Raw genomic sequence first — 19,604 nt, forward strand, 5'->3', positions numbered from 1 at the left:
GTAATTATTCAAAGAAGAAAGCAAAATGTAAACACAGTGAGCGCTTTTTAAATAAATTTAAAGATGCCTACCTTTGCTAAAACTCATGTAGATTGCAGAAAATCTGTTTGTGTTATATGCATGAAAAAGGGTGATCAAGAGTTGACTGAAAACTTTAAGTTGAAAATTCTTCAACTGATTCAAACAGACATAGATTTTAGTGATGAAAGAGTGCCTTTGGCTACTTGTGTTTCATGCAGATCTCAAATTGGAAAACTTTGTGTTGGAAAAATCAATCATGTGTCTAAACTTTTTGACTTCAAGTCAATTTCTATCAAACCTACAACCAGAGTTTCGTCAGTTTGTGAGTGCCTTTTATGCCAAATTGCCAAGATCAAAGGAAAGGAGAAGCATCCGTTTGACAAAGTCAAAGAATCCGAGGAAAAAATTCCAAAGCAAACTTCTCAGAGTTCTGAAAAGCGCTGCACAAAGTGCTTGTCAATTATTGGCCAAGGAATTCCTCACAACTGCACCATTGGAACTCGCCATGAAAACCTGAGAAGAATGGCCACAGATGATCCCGTAGGTGCAGAGCAAGTGGCTGCAGCAGTCTTAGCATCCAAAAGCGCATCTCCAAATGGCACTATTAGACTCAGTCACTCTTGTGGAAAACTTTTTCATTGAGGAGAGGTAATTACTTCTATTGTCTTGTTAATTATCATAGTATCATTATGCTAAATTAAAGGCACTCAAAATGTTGATTCACAAACATTTAATTTATGACCTGTAATAATAAATTATGAGAAAAAGAAACCAGAATGCTTTTATATTAATTAAAATACTAATTGCAACTGCTTTTATTGAAAATTCATCTCTTAATTAATTACCCTGCTTCAATTTTATTTCATCAACCTAATTTTACTTTAAATCAATCTCATTGCAAGAATTAATTTTTTTTTTCCTAATGAATGTTACTTTATTGTTTTTAAAGGTCTGTCATTGGCTCAGCAGCTATTCAAAGAACCACTCACAACAAAAAATATGGTTCAAATTGAGCAAAATACAGGATTTTCAAACAATGGCATGCAAAAACTAGGTTCAGCACTAAATCAAATCAGCCCAATTAGATTGGTGGAGCCAAGTTTTCCTTTGAAGTTTGCTCAAGCCGGCCAGAAACTTAATGATCAGTTCATGGTCAGCAACATCAGATTGGCAGAGAATGGTCAAACTTGTCAAGTTGTGCACTGCCAGAGCCTCAGCAATCTCAGTGATGTTTTCAGAGCATCACGAAAACTATCAGAATCTTCCATTTTAAAACTCGGGATTGATGGTGGTGGATCATTTCTGAAAGTGAGCTTCACTCACATTGTGTTGGAAGAAGATGAGACTCCTCCACACAGCCCAGTACAGAAGACAATCAAGCTGATGGCACCAGCATCAACCAAAAAAACGAGTGTTAAGCAGCAGATGCTGATAGCACTGTCACAAAACACTCCTGAGAGTTACCAGAATGTGAAGGCCATTTTCGACCTCATTCAAGTCAAAGAAAAATGCCAAACAGGTTCTTTGGTTGTCTCTTGTGAGCTAAAGCTGGCCAACATTCTTTGTGGCATTCAGTCTCCTTTGTTGTTGGTGTGATGCTGCATCTCCAGGTCTTGAAAATTGTGGACAACTTCGGACTTTTGGCCAGATCAGAAGAAAGCATTCTGAATACATCCAGGCAGGAGGAGATTCAAGAAAGTCGAAGGAATTCAAAAATGTCATTCATGTGCCTTTGATTGAATTTCAAGATGACAAGTTTGTCCTTGAGGCTATTCCACGAATGGAGCTCCACTTATTACTTGGAGTTGTAAACCACATCTTTAAAAATCTTTGCAACCTGTGGCCAAGGGCCAAGGAATGGCCTCCATCACTTCATATCCCTATCCAGCCTTACTATGGGGGGCATTTCAATGGGAACGATTGCATGAAGCTTCTAAGAGGTCTGGATAAGCTTCAACAGCTTCCAGAAAAAGAAGGTTTCAGTCCAGCTCTTGGCTTCATTCAAACACTTACACTATTCAAGACAGTGGTCACTTCTTGCTTTGGAAAAAGCCTGGACCCTGACTATGAATCCAAGATTGAGCAGTTCAAACTTAGCTACACCAACCTTCCTATATCTGTGACTCCCAAAGTGCATGCAGTGTTTTACCACGTGCCACAGTTCATCAAGATGAAACAAATTGGACTCGGCCTCTTCAGTGAGCAGGCAACAGAAGCTCTACATTCCAACTTCAAATCTCACTGGGAGAGATTTAAGAGAGATCCACTGCACCCAGATTATGCCAGTCACCTTTTAAAATATGTCATTGACTACAACAGCAAGAGAATTAAATTTTTTTTAGAAAAGAAAATTTTCTTCAGAACATGCCTTTTCTCTGTAATCCATTAATGTAAATCCAAGGTTGTAACCGAACTTGAAAACAAACTCACTTAGAAAATAAATTAGTTAAAGAATATTGGTTTGAACTTTACAGGCTAATATGTTGTGTTTTTGTAAAAAAAATGCAAAAAGAAATTTCTTTTTAACTAACTTTTTGGGCTACTCATAGCCTAAATGTATGGGTATATCGTAGTAAAACAATCAAAGCTAAAAAAGTCTGTTGGATTTTAATCCAGGATTTTCAAATCAATCATTTTGTGTTCCATATGACATGCACTATCACCCTTTAAAAGGGTTTCCATAGGGTATTTCATTGATATTAGGATCCCAAATCTACAAACAGTGACCCATAACTCTCAAAATAATGAAATTGGCTCCAAATTATTTTTGATTATTCCTAACGACGGTATTAAATGCATTTGTGCCAAAAATCAAGTATTTCTGAGATGGTGGGTTATCTCGACTTGTTGTTTTGACATGGAATTACCCATCAATCATCTTGTAAAATTTTTTTGACTCGGTCGCACATCGGACACAATTTGCCCCATGTCCGACCATCTCTAAGAATCATAGATGGTGTTGCATTACTTATTAATGCAACGAACTATTTTTGATGGCTTTTTGTTTTTAAATAATTCGTTTCTTGCAACAGCTTCTTGTATTATAGGGAAGCGAAAGCATGCGATCTTTGTAATTGATTTTGTTATATATATTACATTTTACTTCTTGATCAAGAGCTGTCATTTTTACTCGTACTTAACTGCTTATTGTAAAAGGTAGTTAAACAAGGAGCTCACGGAGTTTTGTTTGTGATTTAAGCTTGTTACAGTAGTGATTATCCTGAAATTTTATTCGGTTGGATGCTAAAGATATTTCCAGATACTTGCAGCTAAGTTGTTATTATTTTTCTTCTGTAATATTTTAATGTTAAATACGTTGTTTCTATATGGAGTAATTATATTTCGAAAGACAAGTACTGTAATTATTCGAAGTGCATTTTAAATTGGTCTGAATTTAAAAATAATTTAAAATTTTCTGCTATTTTGGACTTGCTTTCATTAAAAACATTTAAGTTAATGTGGTTGCTGGTAGGCAGTCGTAATGTACTTTACATTGACTAAAAGGAAATTTCATTATACGTGCAGATTTTAATTGTTATAATTGTTCTTTAGTACAACCACCCAGCTAGCACACATACGTTGGGCCAACGTCGGGCCGACGTCGAAAAATTGGTTGGCCGATGGTCGGTAACCGACGTTGGCTTAACGTCGATTTGGTAGTCGGCGCGACGTCGAAACCAACCGTTGGGCCAACGTTGGCCCAACGTCGGATTTCGACGTTGGGCGAGCGTCGCATTCTGACGTTGGCCCAACGTAATATTTTAATAATAGTAATTACTAAAATATTACGTTAAATATTACTATTAATAGTTTTAATTTGTTTGCAAAATTATTGCTTTTGATTCAAAAGATGTGCACACCTTTTGAATCAATAGTTTTTGCAAACAAGTTAAAACTAATTCTTTAATTAGTAAACTATTTCTTTAACTAAGGTGGAACTATTTCTTTAGAGAAAACGCAGCTATTTCTTTAAATAAAGTGCAACTATTAATTTAAATAAAGCGCAAGTATTTCTTCTGTTTGTTAAAATGTCCAAATAAGTTAAAATAAAATTTGGCGCTAAGAAACAAAAGTAAACATTGATGCTGATTAATGAACCAACTTTAATTTAATAATTACACAGAGAAAATCAAAATTTGTTATAATAATCATTATAATAAAGTTAAAATAATCGTATAAATTATACACATATCTAAACATAATAATGCTCTTTCTAACTGCTTGGCATCCTAACGAATCTTGCATCTTTACTTCGCTTGAGAGCAACTACAACATTCGAATGCTCCTCGTTATACAATTTGATAGTCTTTGATAATCTTTAATTTGATAATCTTTGATTTTGTATCTTTCATTTGATGAGCTTTAGGCATTGCCATAACTACTGTTAAAATTATAAGTATTATGTTATATATATTTGTGTGAGTGTAAAATGCACATAAATAAAAATATAATAATTTTTTTTATGTATTACCTGGACAAAAATGGTGAAAAAACATAAGGTTCATTTGTTGATATTGCATTCATTTTTTCAAGTCATGGTCTATACAGAAAATTTTCGAATAATAGATTCAGTATTTCACTGCAATAATTAGAGACAACAAGCTTCAAAACTCTACTATAAAATTACTAAAAGAATTCCAATTACCATTAAAATGCCACAAATATATATAATTAATACACTACCAAATAATTGTTACCTTCTCCCTCTTTAACAGCTGCCAAATGAATTAAAAAATAAACGCCCCTTTAAACATAACTGAAAAAAAGAACAATTTAAACAAAAGCTTCATTCAGTAAATAATTATAAATGTCAAAAAATAATAATGAAACAATAAATAATAAAAACATAAAATACAAAAACTATACAGAAACAAGAAGTTATATAATATATTATAACTTTAGGACATTTTAACAACATACAATTATAATGCAGATAAGAATTATAATACAGGAATGAGGTACACGTATATTTACTACCAATATCTTATCTTTGTAAAACACATGCATTTACTAACATCTTTGTAAAACAAAACCATCTACTAAAAATATGTTATCTTTGTTAAACACATGGATTTACTAATAAATAAATACTTAACATTAATGCTGATCAAAGAAGCATCTTTAACTTTGTAACACAGAGAAAAATCAAAATTTGTTGTAACAATAATTATAATTATATTAAAATATTTGTACAAATTATACACATATTCAAACATAAAAATGTTCATTCTAACAGCTTAGCATTCTTACAAATCTTGCATATTGATTTCGCTTGAAAGCAACTTTAACGTTTGAATGCTCCTCATTATACAACTTTATATAAACATTTGAACTTGCATCTTTCATTTGATGAGCTTTAGACATAACGACTGTTAAAATTATAGGTAATAGGTTATATATATTTGTGTTTGTAGATAACAGTAACATAATTTACATATTTTTATATTCAATAAATAATCTATATCAAAGTAAAAATCTATATTTGAAGTAAAAAAGTAGTTAATGACAAACACATGCAAAAAATATTTAGTTTATACAAATAAAATGCATATAAAACATAATAAAATAATTTTTTCAATATACCTGCATAAACATGGCAAAAAAATGTGATTTAAAAAATACTAATCAGTACATTTGTTGGCATTGCATTCATTTTGTAGAATACCACAAATGCATATAACAAAATGCAACACTAAATTGGTAACACTTATTAAGTATTACCAAATAATGACCTACTAAAGACTTAAGTGGTTAATAACTATTTAGACTGTATAGACTGTATAGTTATTAACTACTTAAGTCTTTAGTAATTAATAACTCTTTAATTGTATGTAACATACTATATGATACTCACTGTATCATATTTTATGATACAGACTGTATCATACAGTGTTTGACATGCAGTAGTTGTCTATATAGTATAGACAGTGTTATGCTTTTTATGTACTACATACATTATGTTTATGTACTACATACACTATTATTTATAATGTGTGCTACATGCATTAGTACTGTATGTGGTACATACATTATTAATTAGATATTATTCAACTAGATAAATTAACTAGATAAAACTGAGGGATGATACAATTAACTACATTGTAGTTGATTGTATCATACATCAGTTTTAAAAATCCTACAGTTTGTATCAATAACATTATGACATAATGTTATTGATACAAACTACATGACTTTTAAAATTAATGCATGATATCATGCAAATTAATCGTATATACGATTAATTTATGTGTATGTACAGTACATAAATTATTAATGTATGTAGTACATACAAGAGTAAAACAAGAGTTTATTTAACTTTAGTTTATAATGTCATTAAAAACTAAAAACATTATAAGCATTATAATTTATATATAATGACATTATAAACATTATAAACATTATAATTATACATAATGACATTATAAACATTATAATTTAATTAAACAAACTCTTGTTTTAAAGAAAAATTAAAAACTGCATCTTAATAGATATAAAAATTAGCATGTTTGTATTTATTTTTTTAATGATTTGATATTAAATTCGAAATTACTCAATACTCAATTACTACGAAATTATTATCAAATCATGAAATTCAAAGCAATAAAATACTCTAATAAAAAGTTGCGCCACACAGCTTTTAAAAATGGACGAAAACTTTTTTAACGCTAAACCCGGTATCACACTGTACGCATTTAAAAATGGTCGTATTTCGACGTTGGCCCGACGTTGGTCCAACGTCAGCGCGAAGTTAATAAAATTGGCCAACGCTTCCGACGTTGGCCCAACGTCGGCCCAACGTATGTGTGCTAGCTGGGCATTTGAGATTCATTTTTATCTTAATTATTTGTCTAACATATTTCAACTTAGCTACTATCAACACTTGCATTCATCTTAAAGAGTTGTGTATAAACTCATTAATATCATTATTCCCTTATTTTTTTTAGAAATATTACTCTGTGAGATTCTAGATTTGCACCATGTCCAATCTTTCTACTAAACGCAGAGTTCGTACAATGAACATAAATTCAGTTATGAAAATATTTAATCAAACTAATGAACTTATAAGAGCTGGGCGTTAGTGATCGACCGGAACAGAGATTTTGCCGGAACCGGAAGCTAACCGGTAATAGAGTCTAAATATTCCTAACTGGAACCGGAACCGAAAATAAAATCCAAATCGGAACAGGAACAGAAACCGGAACCGAAAATAAGTAATATATTTTTTAAAGTTAGTTCTAATTTAAACAAAAACTAATGTAGTAAAAATAATTAAAATTTTACATTTTATTTTAAGTTTTTCCGAAACCCAAGGCGTAGAGAAACAATTAGACAATCCAAAAAAAATCATTTAACACTTAAATGGTACTTTGGATTGTCAAAATGCACATTAATCATTTTCCCCTGTTCGAGATTGCGCAATAATTTTTACAATGTGTAAAAAGATGGAATTTTTTTTCATTGTCGTCAGACTTTGAGCAGCCAATTAATCTTAAGGAGGTTCAAAATTGTCCATTTGGATCATGACAATATGTTTAGGAAAATGAGCTAGTAAGAATCAGAATCCCAGCTAACACAAAACGTTCAAAAAAACGTTCGTAGAACATTAGAAACGGTTGGGCACGTTCTAAGAACGTTTCCAACGTTCTTTGAACATATTTGAACGTTTTGTGTTAGCTGATTTGGTGTAAGTTCAGCTCAAATTATAGCGATAAAAACATTTAAAAATATGAATATTAATTTAAAATTAATATTATTTAAAAAAACATATCAAAGTTATACATATTTGAAACTAGAATTGAATTCTACATATATTGAAATAAAAATCCCAAAATCGTTTTTTTTTTTAAGATTTTAATGCTTTAGTACCACCTTAATAAAAAACTTCTGAAATTTTTTTTTTGTTGATTAATGTTCAATGAACGTTATAAATTTGAATAAAATTGTAAGTAAACGATGTTTTAGTTAAAAGTTTTAAAATGGAAAAAGAACTGAAGTTTTAAATTTGATTCACGTGGGTTTGCCTGTAAATGAAGTGATTCGTACTTCTGGAGTGTCTAAAACTACATTTTATAAAGTGGAAAAACGTGACAGTGCTGAGCCCAAATGCCAGCGAATAAAAAAGTTGATAAAAAGTTCACTGAAAAGCATGTTGAAAAGAATCCTACTGCATCGATCAGAAAGACAGCAAAGTTGTTCAATGTTGATGAGAGGACAGTCAGAAGAACTCTAAAAACACTTGGAAAGTGCGGCTCAATTTACATGTCATCTTTTGACAGAAAGACTAAAAGCTTTGAGCGATCAAAGAAACTTCTGAATCAGCTGAAAACCATGCTTCATCAACAACCAAAATTTTCACAGATGAAAAACTTTTTAGTGCTGATTGTGTGATCAATAGACGAAATGACAGATTCATAGTCCAGAAGGGTTACAGAGCATCACTTGTTTGTCACACTAAGAACCCTCAATCCGTCATGATGCTAGGAACCATTGCTTCTAATGGAGAAAAATCTCTACCAATTTACATCTAAGAGAAAGAAAAAGTTGTATTCTAATGTGTATATCAGCTTAATAAAACATTACGTGGTATCATGGCTGAAGAAGACATTCCCAGAAAATAATTACATCTTTCAACAGGGCATGGGTCCAGAAAAATCCAACAATGTCTTCTGGACATTAAGGCTAATTTCTGGCCCAAAATGTTTTGGCCACCATCCAGTCCTAATGACTGGATAGTGGCCAAAACATTTTGGGTCACCATCAAACAATGAATCCCCTTGACTACAATGTGTGGAGCGTAGTTGAGGATAAGGCTTGCAAAAAGGCCCACTAAAGTGTCAAGTCACTAAAGTCATCTATTACCCGTGCTTGAAACTTAATGTCAACGGGCTATAGAATCAGTACCTGCCAGTCCATCCGTCCTAGGCTTGAGGCAGAGATCAAATAAAAAGGAGACCTGTTGAGTATTTAGGTGGAAAATGAATTTATCTTCAACTTTTCTTTTATCAATATTCCATGAACATAATTTTTTAGTGCTTGAAAATTCATTTTGAAAAACGTTCTAAAAGATTCGCGAATCGCTGCCGCACCCTGTAATACAATCTGATAGTTTAAATAAATTAGAAAATCAAAGGTAATGGTTTAGTGTAGAAAATTGCAGAGAACTTTTTCAGTGTTAAAAGTCTACCTCGGCTTCCACACTTAGCGACACTTTACATGATAAGACTCTTCAGCATTTACTCATTCGACGAATAACACTGACAGGATTCTGTATTCATATATTTTAGAATTCCATTAACTAGATGAATACACATTCAGTGGATATACAGAATAACCATATTTTGGGAGCATGATGCAAGATAACAAACATTTTGAAAAATGGACCACTTTTTGTAACCATTTACCCAAGCAACTCATATTCAGATTCTTAGTCGTGTAGACAGCATCTAATTAATACTGTCGTTACTGACTTTCTTTCATTGAATGATTTTTGATGCTATAAGCCGTGGAGTCTCTTTGCTGGTATTTACCATCGAGCGATCTTCAGCGCAAGTGATTGATACCGATGGCCATCCTCGTTTTCTGTCCAAGAGTTCATCTGTCTTTTAGCCATCTCTTATATGCTCTGCTTCGGAAGAAACTCAAATTGTTTTAGAAATTTCATAAAATACGAATAAAGTTTTTTTTTGAAACCTTTATGTTTCCCCATTTAAATTTGAGGGGTGCCCTCAAATACCTATCAATAAGTACGCAACTATTGAATGTAAACAAGGTTTGTTAAAAAAACTATGGTTTATAACACATCGTCGTTATCTGGTGTAGTTTTGACCAGAATGCATGCAAATTTTTTTCTATTACGAAAGAAAAAATCGGTAGAAAAAATTTGCAGCGTTAATCTAAATAAGATTTAAGGATTTAAAATTTCGAAACTTTAGTAAAAATTTTTCCAAAACTAAAAAACGAACTTAAATCTAAACGTAAAGTTAAAACCGAGAGGATTTTTTTTTTAAACAAAAACGTAAAAGTTACAACTCGCAACCGATTTCCTTAAGAAATAAAGTAAACAAACTAATTAAGATCACTTAACCTACCGCGCCCTAATAAATTATTCACTAGAAACACTCTTTGATGATTGGTCAATTTATTAAGCAGCTTTAACGGATGCACTCAAGCGAAACAAACGCCGCAAATAGACAAAGCTCAAATTCCAATTAGCAAACGCAAACGAACGAAAGTTAATTCTTGCTTAATAAAATATAATATACTCTAATTAAAGTTTTGAAATATTAATTAATCTTATTTTGTGGGCGTAAAACGAAGTAAAACAACCACATATACACGAGCTTTACACGCGGGTGAGATTTTGTTATTTACACTTTTAAAATATCACAAAAAATTTCTAACAGTATTTTTGTCAGATTTTTATTGGATATATTTGTCAGTTTAAATAGTAATATCAATCTTTTTCCAGGTTAGAAATGTTCATAGACACTTTCACAATGGCATGTGCCATTATAGCGGTTGCAGGTTTGTTAGCAAACTTGTTTTTAAATAAGTAAATATAAACTTTTATAAATTGAAAGAGTTGTTTTTTAACATTTTTTTGTTCTAGGAAATCCTTTACCTTATCCGTATAACGACGTCTACCAAAGATGCTGCTTGCCTTCCCCCACGTGCATGAACCCTTGCCCACCGTCCATGTTCCCTCAACAGGCATCTTGTTGCATGCCTTCTCCCGAATGTTCAAACCCATGCTACGGTTCAATGATTATTCAGCCGCAACCGGCTATGCCACTGGCTTTTAGAAAGAGTCCTAAACAGCCAGTCGTATATGCTCCGTTACCAGGTATCATAGTTATCAAGTCTTTTTTTTTTTTTTTTTTTCACTCTCAAGCAAAAAGATAACAGCAATCTACTGTAAATTTTTAATGAAATAGGGGAAATTGTTTTCAAACTTCTACAGAATTGGGATCCAGAGCTCTTAGACAACCAATCACCAAGCTTCCAGATTCTTGAAGGAAACATTCGATCGGCAGTAAGTATTTTTAAAAAAATGCTCGTCGCGGAGATCAATAAACTTTTTTTTACAGAGATTCAAAAGTTTACATTTATTTTCTTTTAATCCTTAAAATTTTTCGTACAAAATAAAGACATGAAATTTTTCGTATCAATTGAAATCTCAGAATTGAAATGAAACATGAAATCTCAGAATGAAACATGAAATCTTAGAATGATACATGAAATCTCAGAATGAAACATAAAATCTCAGAATGATACATGAAATCTCAGAATGAAACATAAAATCTCAGAATGATACATGAAATCTCAGAATGAAATGAAACATAAAATCTCAGAATGTTTTCATTTCTACTTAGTAATTATTTGCAGTAAACACAACGGAGATGGTTTTTTTTTTTTTTGTTTTTTTGTTTTTGTTAGTAAGACAGAGTTTTTAAATTAATTTGAATGTTGTTTCGACACAAATATTGTAAGGTATTTAAAGTATGTAAATTATGTAAGGTATAACTAGAAGTAAAAAAGAAATTTAAAATCATCTCTGTAACCTGGATTTCCATCAAATTCCATTTCAGTTTCTGGGTTGTAGTTGCGCTGCAATTTATCATTAAGTGTTACCACATTCATAGTAGTAGGTGGATTTTATTGAAGAAGTCGGATTGTTTGTTACGTATTTTCTTTTTCCAAAATTTCCCCAGATCCACGTTATGGAGGACCCATCTTTACCGCAAGTTAGCGTGTGAAAAAAAAAGCTCTCTTTCCAAGTAATATTTATCCTTACACCCTTATAAAAATGGAAGTGTAAGTTAAACATCGCAGAGAGAAAGCTCTTGTTCACGCAGAGCATTCAACGGTTCAGATGAACAGTAAGAAAGAGAGGGATATTTCGTCGGTTTAATGGTAAAACTAACTAAGTACCTGTTTGATTTTTTTTTTGCTTTCGGAGAAAACAAGGTTTTACATGTAAGTAACTCGGAAAAAAAAGGAATTCATACAGTACATAATGAAATTTACTTCTCGTTGAATACTGTTGACACTGCTAGAGGTACTTACGAGTTTTTCATAATTTAGAACGTCAATATAATCACTTAGTGACTTTTAATTCAATTTTCATCAACACCGTACTCTGTGACTTTTAGCTCTAAACCGACGATTTGTTTAACAACTATAAAGAACGCACTTTTAGCGAGAAAATGATATAATTCACTACTTGAACCATACCGCAGATTTCATCACGAGTTAACGAATTACGACGATACCAAATAAAGGAATTTTTTTTTTTTTTTTTTTGCTAAAAATCGTTTGACCAGCGAGTTTTTTGTTTTAATAAAATGTCCAGCAAAACCTTCGAGAAATGCAAAAGGATGCTGTGTCAAAAAATATAAACTGGGTTGCATGACGTTAAGATTTCACTCACTTAAGCAAAAATGAAGTAACGCTTTTTGTCGCATTCATTTCAGAGATTTCAGAGATGGCAGAATTATTATTACAATATTTATAACTTTAACAAATCTAGTTTAGCGCATTTACTTCTTTAAAGGATTTTTACAAACTATTCAAGTGCAGATCCTTAATGGACCTTTCCCATAAATCGGCAAATGCGCAATGCATTGTGGTAGTTGTATTCATTTAAATCAAAACAATCCGATTAAAGCATTTGGAGTTAAATATTATTTTAATGATGAGTTCTTTTACTGCTAATTTAGAAAAAAAAATTGATCCTAGTTCTTTTCAGAAGTCTTTTCAGGCATCTAAAGCCGTTTTTCTCAAAGTGCAATCTCACTGTTTTCACATAATTGAACACCACTGTTGGAATTTATTAGGCTTTTCAACATTTGTTTTGATTTAAATGAATACAACTACCATAATGCATTGCGCTTTTGCCGATTTATGGGAAAGGTCCATTTATAAACTCAGAACAAAAAACAAAATCTTACAAGTTTAAGTCGTCTAGTTTTGAATATTTTCAGGAACAGAAAATGATCTTAAAAGTCCTTTTATCTTTTAGGTTCAAGCCGTGCTGGGTCCTTCGACTCAAGTTACAAACATTTACTTTAGGTAAGATTTTTATTGCGTTAAAGCTGTCGATTCAAATTTGAAAAAAAATTTTATTTATGTATAACGTTTAAAGGGAAGGATACGTACCAGGAAATCCACCGAGTAGACCAAAGACGGTAGCTCACATGATGGTTAATGGCGGCTCAGATGCCGCTTCGATGCTCGAACACTCAGTTACCCCCGACGGATCACTGGGAGATGGGTTAAAAGTATACAAGGATTCATTTAACGCATATTAGGTGAAATATTGTAAGTAAATTGTTTTAATTTTATTAAGGGGAAAAATTTCTTTGGAAAAAAAAAATGGCACTAAAATGTTTTTATTGCTAACGCATAAAAATTGATTTTTCTGAAATGCAATCGAAGTTTTTGTAAAAAGAAAAGCAAGGATAATAATGGGTGTATGTGGCTCACCCAATATCTTAAAGCCGCGTATATGTGGCCCACTCAATATCTTAAAAATTATTTAACGTAATTCTATTGTTATTTTTATTGTTAAATATTATTTTTTACTATTTTTTATGTTTTAACTTGTTATTTTACCATTTATTTTGAAAGAAGACAAAAATTTGTGTGAACTGTAAAAGTACGTTAATAGCTCCTTTACGCATAGTTAAATGATTTTAAGGCAAAGATAAGCACCCCAACAAAAAAATCCTCTATTTTTTTTAAAAAAACAGCACTAAATAATTGTCGTAGAGATAAAAATCCTAAAGTCCGAAATAAAAAATTTTAAAAAGTTGTCAAAACTTCATAAACCTTGTTTCCAGACGGATAGACCTACTGACCAATCAGATTTAGAGACTTAAACGATACTAAAAAATACTAGACACCATTTGAAGGAAATGTCTTATTTAACTAGGTGCTCTACGAAAGTTTTTATCTAAAATTTTAAGCATTGTGCTCAGATAATGTATCAGCCTATTTCAAAAATTACTTTAATTTATTTCCATTTCTGGTTTTCGATTTAATCTACACACTTAGGGTAGAAAAAAAAACCTCTCCTTTCTACTATTCAATTTTACGCTCAGGTAACTAAATAGATTTTTACAACAAAAGAAAATAACATAGAATCAAAAGCCTCTAATGGCTGAGAGTATGTAGTTCATAGTCCTGATTACAATGTCTCTGAATATATTGAAGTTAATCTAATAGTATCCTTACTATCGATGCTTTCTGTAAAAAAAATCATCTTTCTAAATGAACGTGGCGTGGCACAGTGGAAAATGAAGTTGTGTTTCGGACCAAAAATCGATAACTTTTTTGTTACTAAAAATAGAGAATTAAAATTTTGCACAAATGTAAAGTAGTATATGACGCTTCTAATGAAATACTTTTTATAAGAATTGTTTGTAATACAAAATTAAAAATAAATAATAATAAAAAACTTCGAAATTGGCATTTATTTTATTTACACTTAACATAATACTTTACAAATGTATGAAAGTACCTTAAAATTATTAGAAACGACGAAAAATAAATAAAATGCTCACCTACTAATTATAGAAATATTTAAAACAGTTTCTTAATAACAATTTTTAAATAGTTGTTTTTATGAAATAATGTATAGGTATATTAAAGGTACTATATCATAACTACATAGGAAATCAGTTCGTTGACTTTCAAAAGCTGCAGAGTATCTTCATCAAGTTCTTGCACATTTTTGTTATACGGTTTTCTAATGCTGGTGATGTACGGATCGGAAGTGTACAGAAGAGTATGAAATACATCCTCATTTGTAACTGATCGAGAACATTTTCTGGCATGGTGAAGGCGAAATTTTTTATAATCCTTATCACGGGATTCTTGCGCATCTTCTGAAAGTTGGCCAATAGAAAGTACTGATTTATGATATTTTTTCCGTGAAGTATGATTTTGTGTACAGAAGATGGCATATAGTATCATCCATAATAGGTCAGATAGATTCGGGAAGTTTCTACAGCATAACTACCAAAACTTTCAGCATTTATCATAAAACCTGAGGGGAGAGCATGAAGAATAATGTAAAATCGCTTAATCAAATTTTCATCCACTCCAGTGATTTCAGCAGAGCAGCTTGCATTGTAAAAAAATCTTCTAGCAGTATTACCATCATTGGTATAACCACTTGGTTGTCTTGGTTTGTCAATGATCAACCCTAGTTCCTCACGAAAACGTTTCTGTACCAAGATCTTCTCTTGCTTTAGCCGTTTCTTTTCTTCACTTGTGGCTGCCCATGTTTGGAAAGAAAAGTTGTAAGAAATATGTAATATCATTTCCATACAACGAGTCCAGGCATGTTATGTAGACAATCCGTATTGATACGAATTTTCATTTTCAGGCCTAGAAGCCACTTAAGTCAAATCATTCATTTGCCGTGGAGTAGCTCCACATATTGTACATGTAGACCCAGAAGACGTATCCGTTAATGCCTGAGTCACTTTTCCATCCATCATTGTTAGAAAAAGTTCATGTTTTACTTGTACACTTTTACCATTTTTATTAATTATAGACGGCCGCAAAGAGTTTATTTGCCTCTTTATTTCATCTACAATCGCTTTAATTTTCTCGGGAGTCTCTTTGCAAAATTCAATGCATATTGGTCGACAAAAACGAACAGACGAAGGTGTCAAATTTTGCCAAACAACTGCGCCAGTTACTTTATCAATTATTTTGATAGGCACCAAAGAACTAATAAACAAATTTGCATCAGAAGTAAGTTCAGATTCCTATGGAAGTTTCTGCTTGTATTGGCTTTGGCCAGAGGAACCATCACAGCCCCATTTACTATGTAAAAGTAAATGTTTGAATTCAATACTGTACACGGAATCTATGGTCAAAATTCTAGCTACAGTGTGATCCAATAAATCTTGCAGTTCCAGAATTTTCGCATGTGTGTTCGTAATTTCTATTGCAGAAGATGGTGGATAACATTTCTTGAATTTTACAATATGGTGGGAATAAGGAACAGTTTCGTTCATTTGTCACCTTCCTCATGTACAAATATTGTGCTTTTGTTAAATCTAAATCAATTAACACACTGAATGCTTCTTCATCCGTTAGCATATTTTTCAAGCTTGCGTTTTCCATAAAACTCGATATTACGTTTTTTTTGTCTTTATCAGCAATCCTTAATGATTCCACAAGTTTTTCCTCTGCTTCTCCTTGCGTTGAACGCAACGCCTGGAGGTATGTATTAAAGATGCGCTCGAATCCATATTCCTTAAGTAACATGGTATTTTTTTCTTTTTTTGTTCGATTCTGACGAATATCCATAAGACACGCACGGTCTTCCGCGTTTTTCAAAAGTAGTAGATGGCGTGAATTTGTTATACAGATATAAATGTTTCTACTCTTCATATATTGGCAGTGTACATTCACCACAAAATGAGTGCAAAAATACAAGAATGCCATGGTATCAATAAAAAGTTGATAATAAATTATAAATAACATACCAAACTATTGTTAGAGCACATTTACATGGAATTTCATTTCGGGCGAAACAAAAGTTAGTCGTAGCGGTATGAAAGTCGTAGTCGTTCACATGAGCTTTCATTTCGGACGAAATGAAAAATATTCATTTTGGGGTGGCCATAGTAAAGTGGCCCGTAAAATTTAACTTAGCGCGCATTTCAAGCTTTATTTCAAAATGGTACCTATAAACAATAATATATACAAGTACATTTCTTCGTTGACCAGCTGTCTTATTTCAGCTTTAGGTAATATAGCTATGGTTACAACATTGGTGTTGCCTCATTTATTAAGTTAAAATCGTAATCAACTGCTACTCATTTCTTTTATGAACATTCAACTTCAAAAAATTTCTAAGCGTCACCAAAAAAATATTAAAAGGTTTGTAATAATACTTTTTTTTATTCATAATAGTTTATATTAAAATCACATGTGGTTTCAATGTAAACTGTTATGAATAAAAAAAAGTATTATGGTCGTACACCATCATTTAAAGTATAATTCTTACTGTTTTTATTGAATTTAAATTTTTTTGACAAGATTACAAATGTGACAATATCATAATGAATAAAATTTTTCGATTGTTTGAAATTAACTAATAACTTAAAAAAAAGCTAATATATCAATCATGTAAATTTTAAGCATGCGCGTTTCGATTAAAAGCTGTTTACATGATAAAGCGATAACCGAAACGAATTTTCATTTCGGTCAAAATGACAAAAATGAAATTCCTACCAAAATGAATTTCATTTCGCCAAGTGAATGTAAACAGATATGCGTGTTTTATTAAAGGCCGAAATGAAAATATTTATCACTTTTTTCCCGATAATTTCGGAAACCGCACTTTTCTGCACCTCATTCTTATACACGTTTTTAATAAACACCTAGACTACATTATTATATTTAATGTAAAGTGTGGGGAAGCGTGGATAACTGCCAAAAGTCTCAGTGAACTTGAAGAATTTTGTTTTTTTTTTTTTTCATTTTTTTTATTGTTCAAATAATTACTCCTAAACTGAACCGTATAATTTAAAATGTATAATTTTCTTAAAATCTCCATAAGATGAGCTTTTCAAAAATTTATAATACTTTTTAATTATTCCTAGAAAGTTTTATAGAAAATTAACTTTTAAAGTGATGAAGTGAACAGGTTTGAATTGAACATCCACAAAACTAATAAACAGTAGGGCTTCAAAACTTTTTTTTTTACATAAAATTATGTGAAATTCAGTAGCGACATTAGTAAAAAACGTTTATGATATGCTGTTGCTCTACAATTTTCCACAGTGCGTGGCCATGCAACGACAACAGTGTTAAGTCAGAAAAAAATGAAGAACAAAAAAGAAGTCAGAATGAACTACATCAGGACAGCATGTCAGAACAGTAAACCTTAGTGTGTTGAAAATTTAAAATGAAAAGACGTCAGAATGTAAAATTATGCCCCCCTGATTATGGCAAAACTTCAGGAAGAAAAAATGTCAGAATGAGAAAAAATCTGAACAAAAAAATGTGAAAAAGGAAAAAAGTAAGGACAGAAGCTAGAGAACAAAAATGGTCCCTTTAGTCAATTTATGAAGAAAACAAGATTACTGCTCCACAATGTAATTATAAAGTAACACTAAGATTCCTGATTGAGAATCTTTGGCTGAGAAACGGGGATTAGTAGCTAGGTTTCTATTCTTCAGTTTTTATGTAACAGTTATCGTCTTTGTCTAATAATGGCAAATAATGGTCATTTTTCTTTCAACAGTCTTTAAATAAAAAATCCAGTAAGCAAAGTGAAGTTTTTTTTACTTCTTTATTGTTTAAATTTAATTAAAACCAATCAAACTTCCGAGAACTTCTCAAACGATTTATCTCTCTTTCTATTTATTCGAATTTTTTAAAACTTCTTGTAGGGACTCTCTGTTTTCATGTCTACTTATCATTAATCTACTAACAAAAGATCATTTCTATAAGTCTAAAGCCTTTCACGTCATCTAATTGTCTGATTGTTACTTTTGCTTCTTTCTCCCCACACTAAATTTTTTCATTAGATGCACAATGGTTGATGCAAGAAAGCATTCTTCATCGCTTTATGATGTCATTGACAGATAGCCATGTTAAAGTTCAAACACTCATAACGTTTCTGATGCACAACACTAACAGACTGAAATTTGTTTCTGGCACAAAACAGTGTAAAAAATCTTTTATGGTACCCTTTGTCAATCTACGGAAGTAGGAACTTTGCTAAGAGATTGCTATATTTTTCTATCCTTGAATGTGAAATAATTTATTTGAATAAAGGGTGTCACAAATATTACTGTTTTCATGTTTACGAAAATGAAAATAACAAACCACTCAGTTTATATAAAGTAAACAAATTTTAGTAATTTATTAATATAAGCAATAAACCTAAATTTCCTAAGTTCATTTGGCAAGCTTAAAACTGTTCTGGTTTAAACATTTAAGAAGCAAAATATAAATACATTATTCAAAACTCGTTTAGTATCTTTATTTTAGATATTTTGCGTGTAAAAAAGAAGTTGAGTTCGTGATTATGCAACTAGTACGGAGCTAAATTTCAAAGTTTGCACAACAGAATACCGCGCTGTTACTAAACGCAAAGATCACAGAGACGTTACAGATGTGAAACTTTATGAACATTATTAACAAACGCCCATAAGATTTGTTATAAAATTTTGTAGATCTGGTTAAATTTAGCGCCTCGCATCAAGTTTGTAGGCGTCACTTTTTATGTTGTTAAGATGAGTAAACATCAGTAAAGAGATTTTGGAAAACTGTTCGCGCTTAAATTTTTCTCCCCTTTTATTTAGTTTCGATAAGAACTTTAGTACTAGAGTTGTAACTTTAATTTTTTAACACATTTTAAATACATCTTTAAGCTTTTTTTTATTTGCTAACATTAGTTTAATTTTTTTTACAACATTCTTTCCATTTATACCGAGTCTTGAACTCTGAGTTCATTGCAAAAAGAGCTAATTTAAAATATCTAATTACTCCCTCCCCTCTCCCCTAAACATTTTTACCAATACAGTTATTTAAACGAAGCATAAAAAATA

At 31.5% G+C, this 19,604-nt stretch overlaps 1 protein-coding gene, 1 long non-coding RNA gene and 1 pseudogene across 6 annotated transcripts; 2 read left to right on the forward strand and 1 right to left on the reverse strand.

Moving 5' to 3' along the window:
• The first annotated feature begins 9 nt into the window (after positions 1-9).
• On the forward strand, positions 10-2,410 carry LOC149891021 (uncharacterized; annotated as a pseudogene). The gene is made up of 2 exons (XR_016450772.1): positions 10-669; positions 971-2,410. The product of XR_016450772.1 is annotated as an uncharacterized LOC149891021 (transcript).
• A 1,677-nt stretch (positions 2,411-4,087) lies between these two features.
• Positions 4,088-6,356, reverse strand: LOC149891022 (uncharacterized). Of its 3 annotated transcripts, XR_016450919.1 has the most exons (4): positions 5,272-6,356; positions 4,719-4,777; positions 4,493-4,561; positions 4,105-4,402 (listed from the first exon to the last, which is right to left on the reverse strand). It is a non-coding gene; the product is annotated as an uncharacterized LOC149891022 (long non-coding RNA). The 3 variants fall into 3 exon arrangements; XR_016450920.1 differs by lacking the exon at positions 5,272-6,356 and having other exon boundaries at positions 4,088-4,399; positions 4,719-5,008; XR_016450921.1 differs by lacking the exon at positions 5,272-6,356 and having other exon boundaries at positions 4,112-4,402; positions 4,719-5,008.
• A 3,857-nt stretch (positions 6,357-10,213) lies between these two features.
• Positions 10,214-19,327, forward strand: LOC145202270 (uncharacterized). Of its 2 annotated transcripts, none has more exons than XM_080075160.2 (7): positions 10,214-10,373; positions 10,490-10,545; positions 10,631-10,864; positions 10,956-11,053; positions 13,043-13,092; positions 13,166-13,341; positions 19,045-19,327. In XM_080075160.2, exons 2-6 carry the CDS (start codon positions 10,497-10,499, stop codon positions 13,329-13,331), a joined length of 597 nt encoding a protein of 198 aa, XP_079931286.2. In that variant the 5' UTR covers positions 10,214-10,373; positions 10,490-10,496; the 3' UTR covers positions 13,332-13,341; positions 19,045-19,327. The 2 variants fall into 2 exon arrangements, with proteins under 2 accessions (XP_079931286.2, XP_089937339.1); XM_090081213.1 differs by having other exon boundaries at positions 13,166-13,331.
• Positions 19,328-19,604: the final 277 nt, after the last annotated feature.

This window comes from Hydra viridissima, unplaced genomic scaffold (assembly GCF_058129835.1).
Source record: "Hydra viridissima isolate aposymbiotic clone 2 unplaced genomic scaffold, HvirCarnegie_v1 scaffold_3, whole genome shotgun sequence".
In the NCBI taxonomy this organism is placed as follows: domain Eukaryota; kingdom Metazoa; phylum Cnidaria; class Hydrozoa; order Anthoathecata; family Hydridae; genus Hydra; species Hydra viridissima.

Excerpts from the sequence above, each read along its gene's own strand:
- LOC145202270 (XM_080075160.2), top strand. The coding sequence starts at position 10,497 with ATGTTCATAGACACTTTCACAATGGCATGTGCCATTATAGCGGTTGCA. Across the intron at positions 10,865-10,955 it reads CGTATATGCTCCGTTACCAG|GGGAAATTGTTTTCAAACTT; the intron begins GTATCATAGTTA and ends TTAATGAAATAG. Across the intron at positions 13,093-13,165 it reads GTTACAAACATTTACTTTAG|GGAAGGATACGTACCAGGAA; the intron begins GTAAGATTTTTA and ends TAACGTTTAAAG.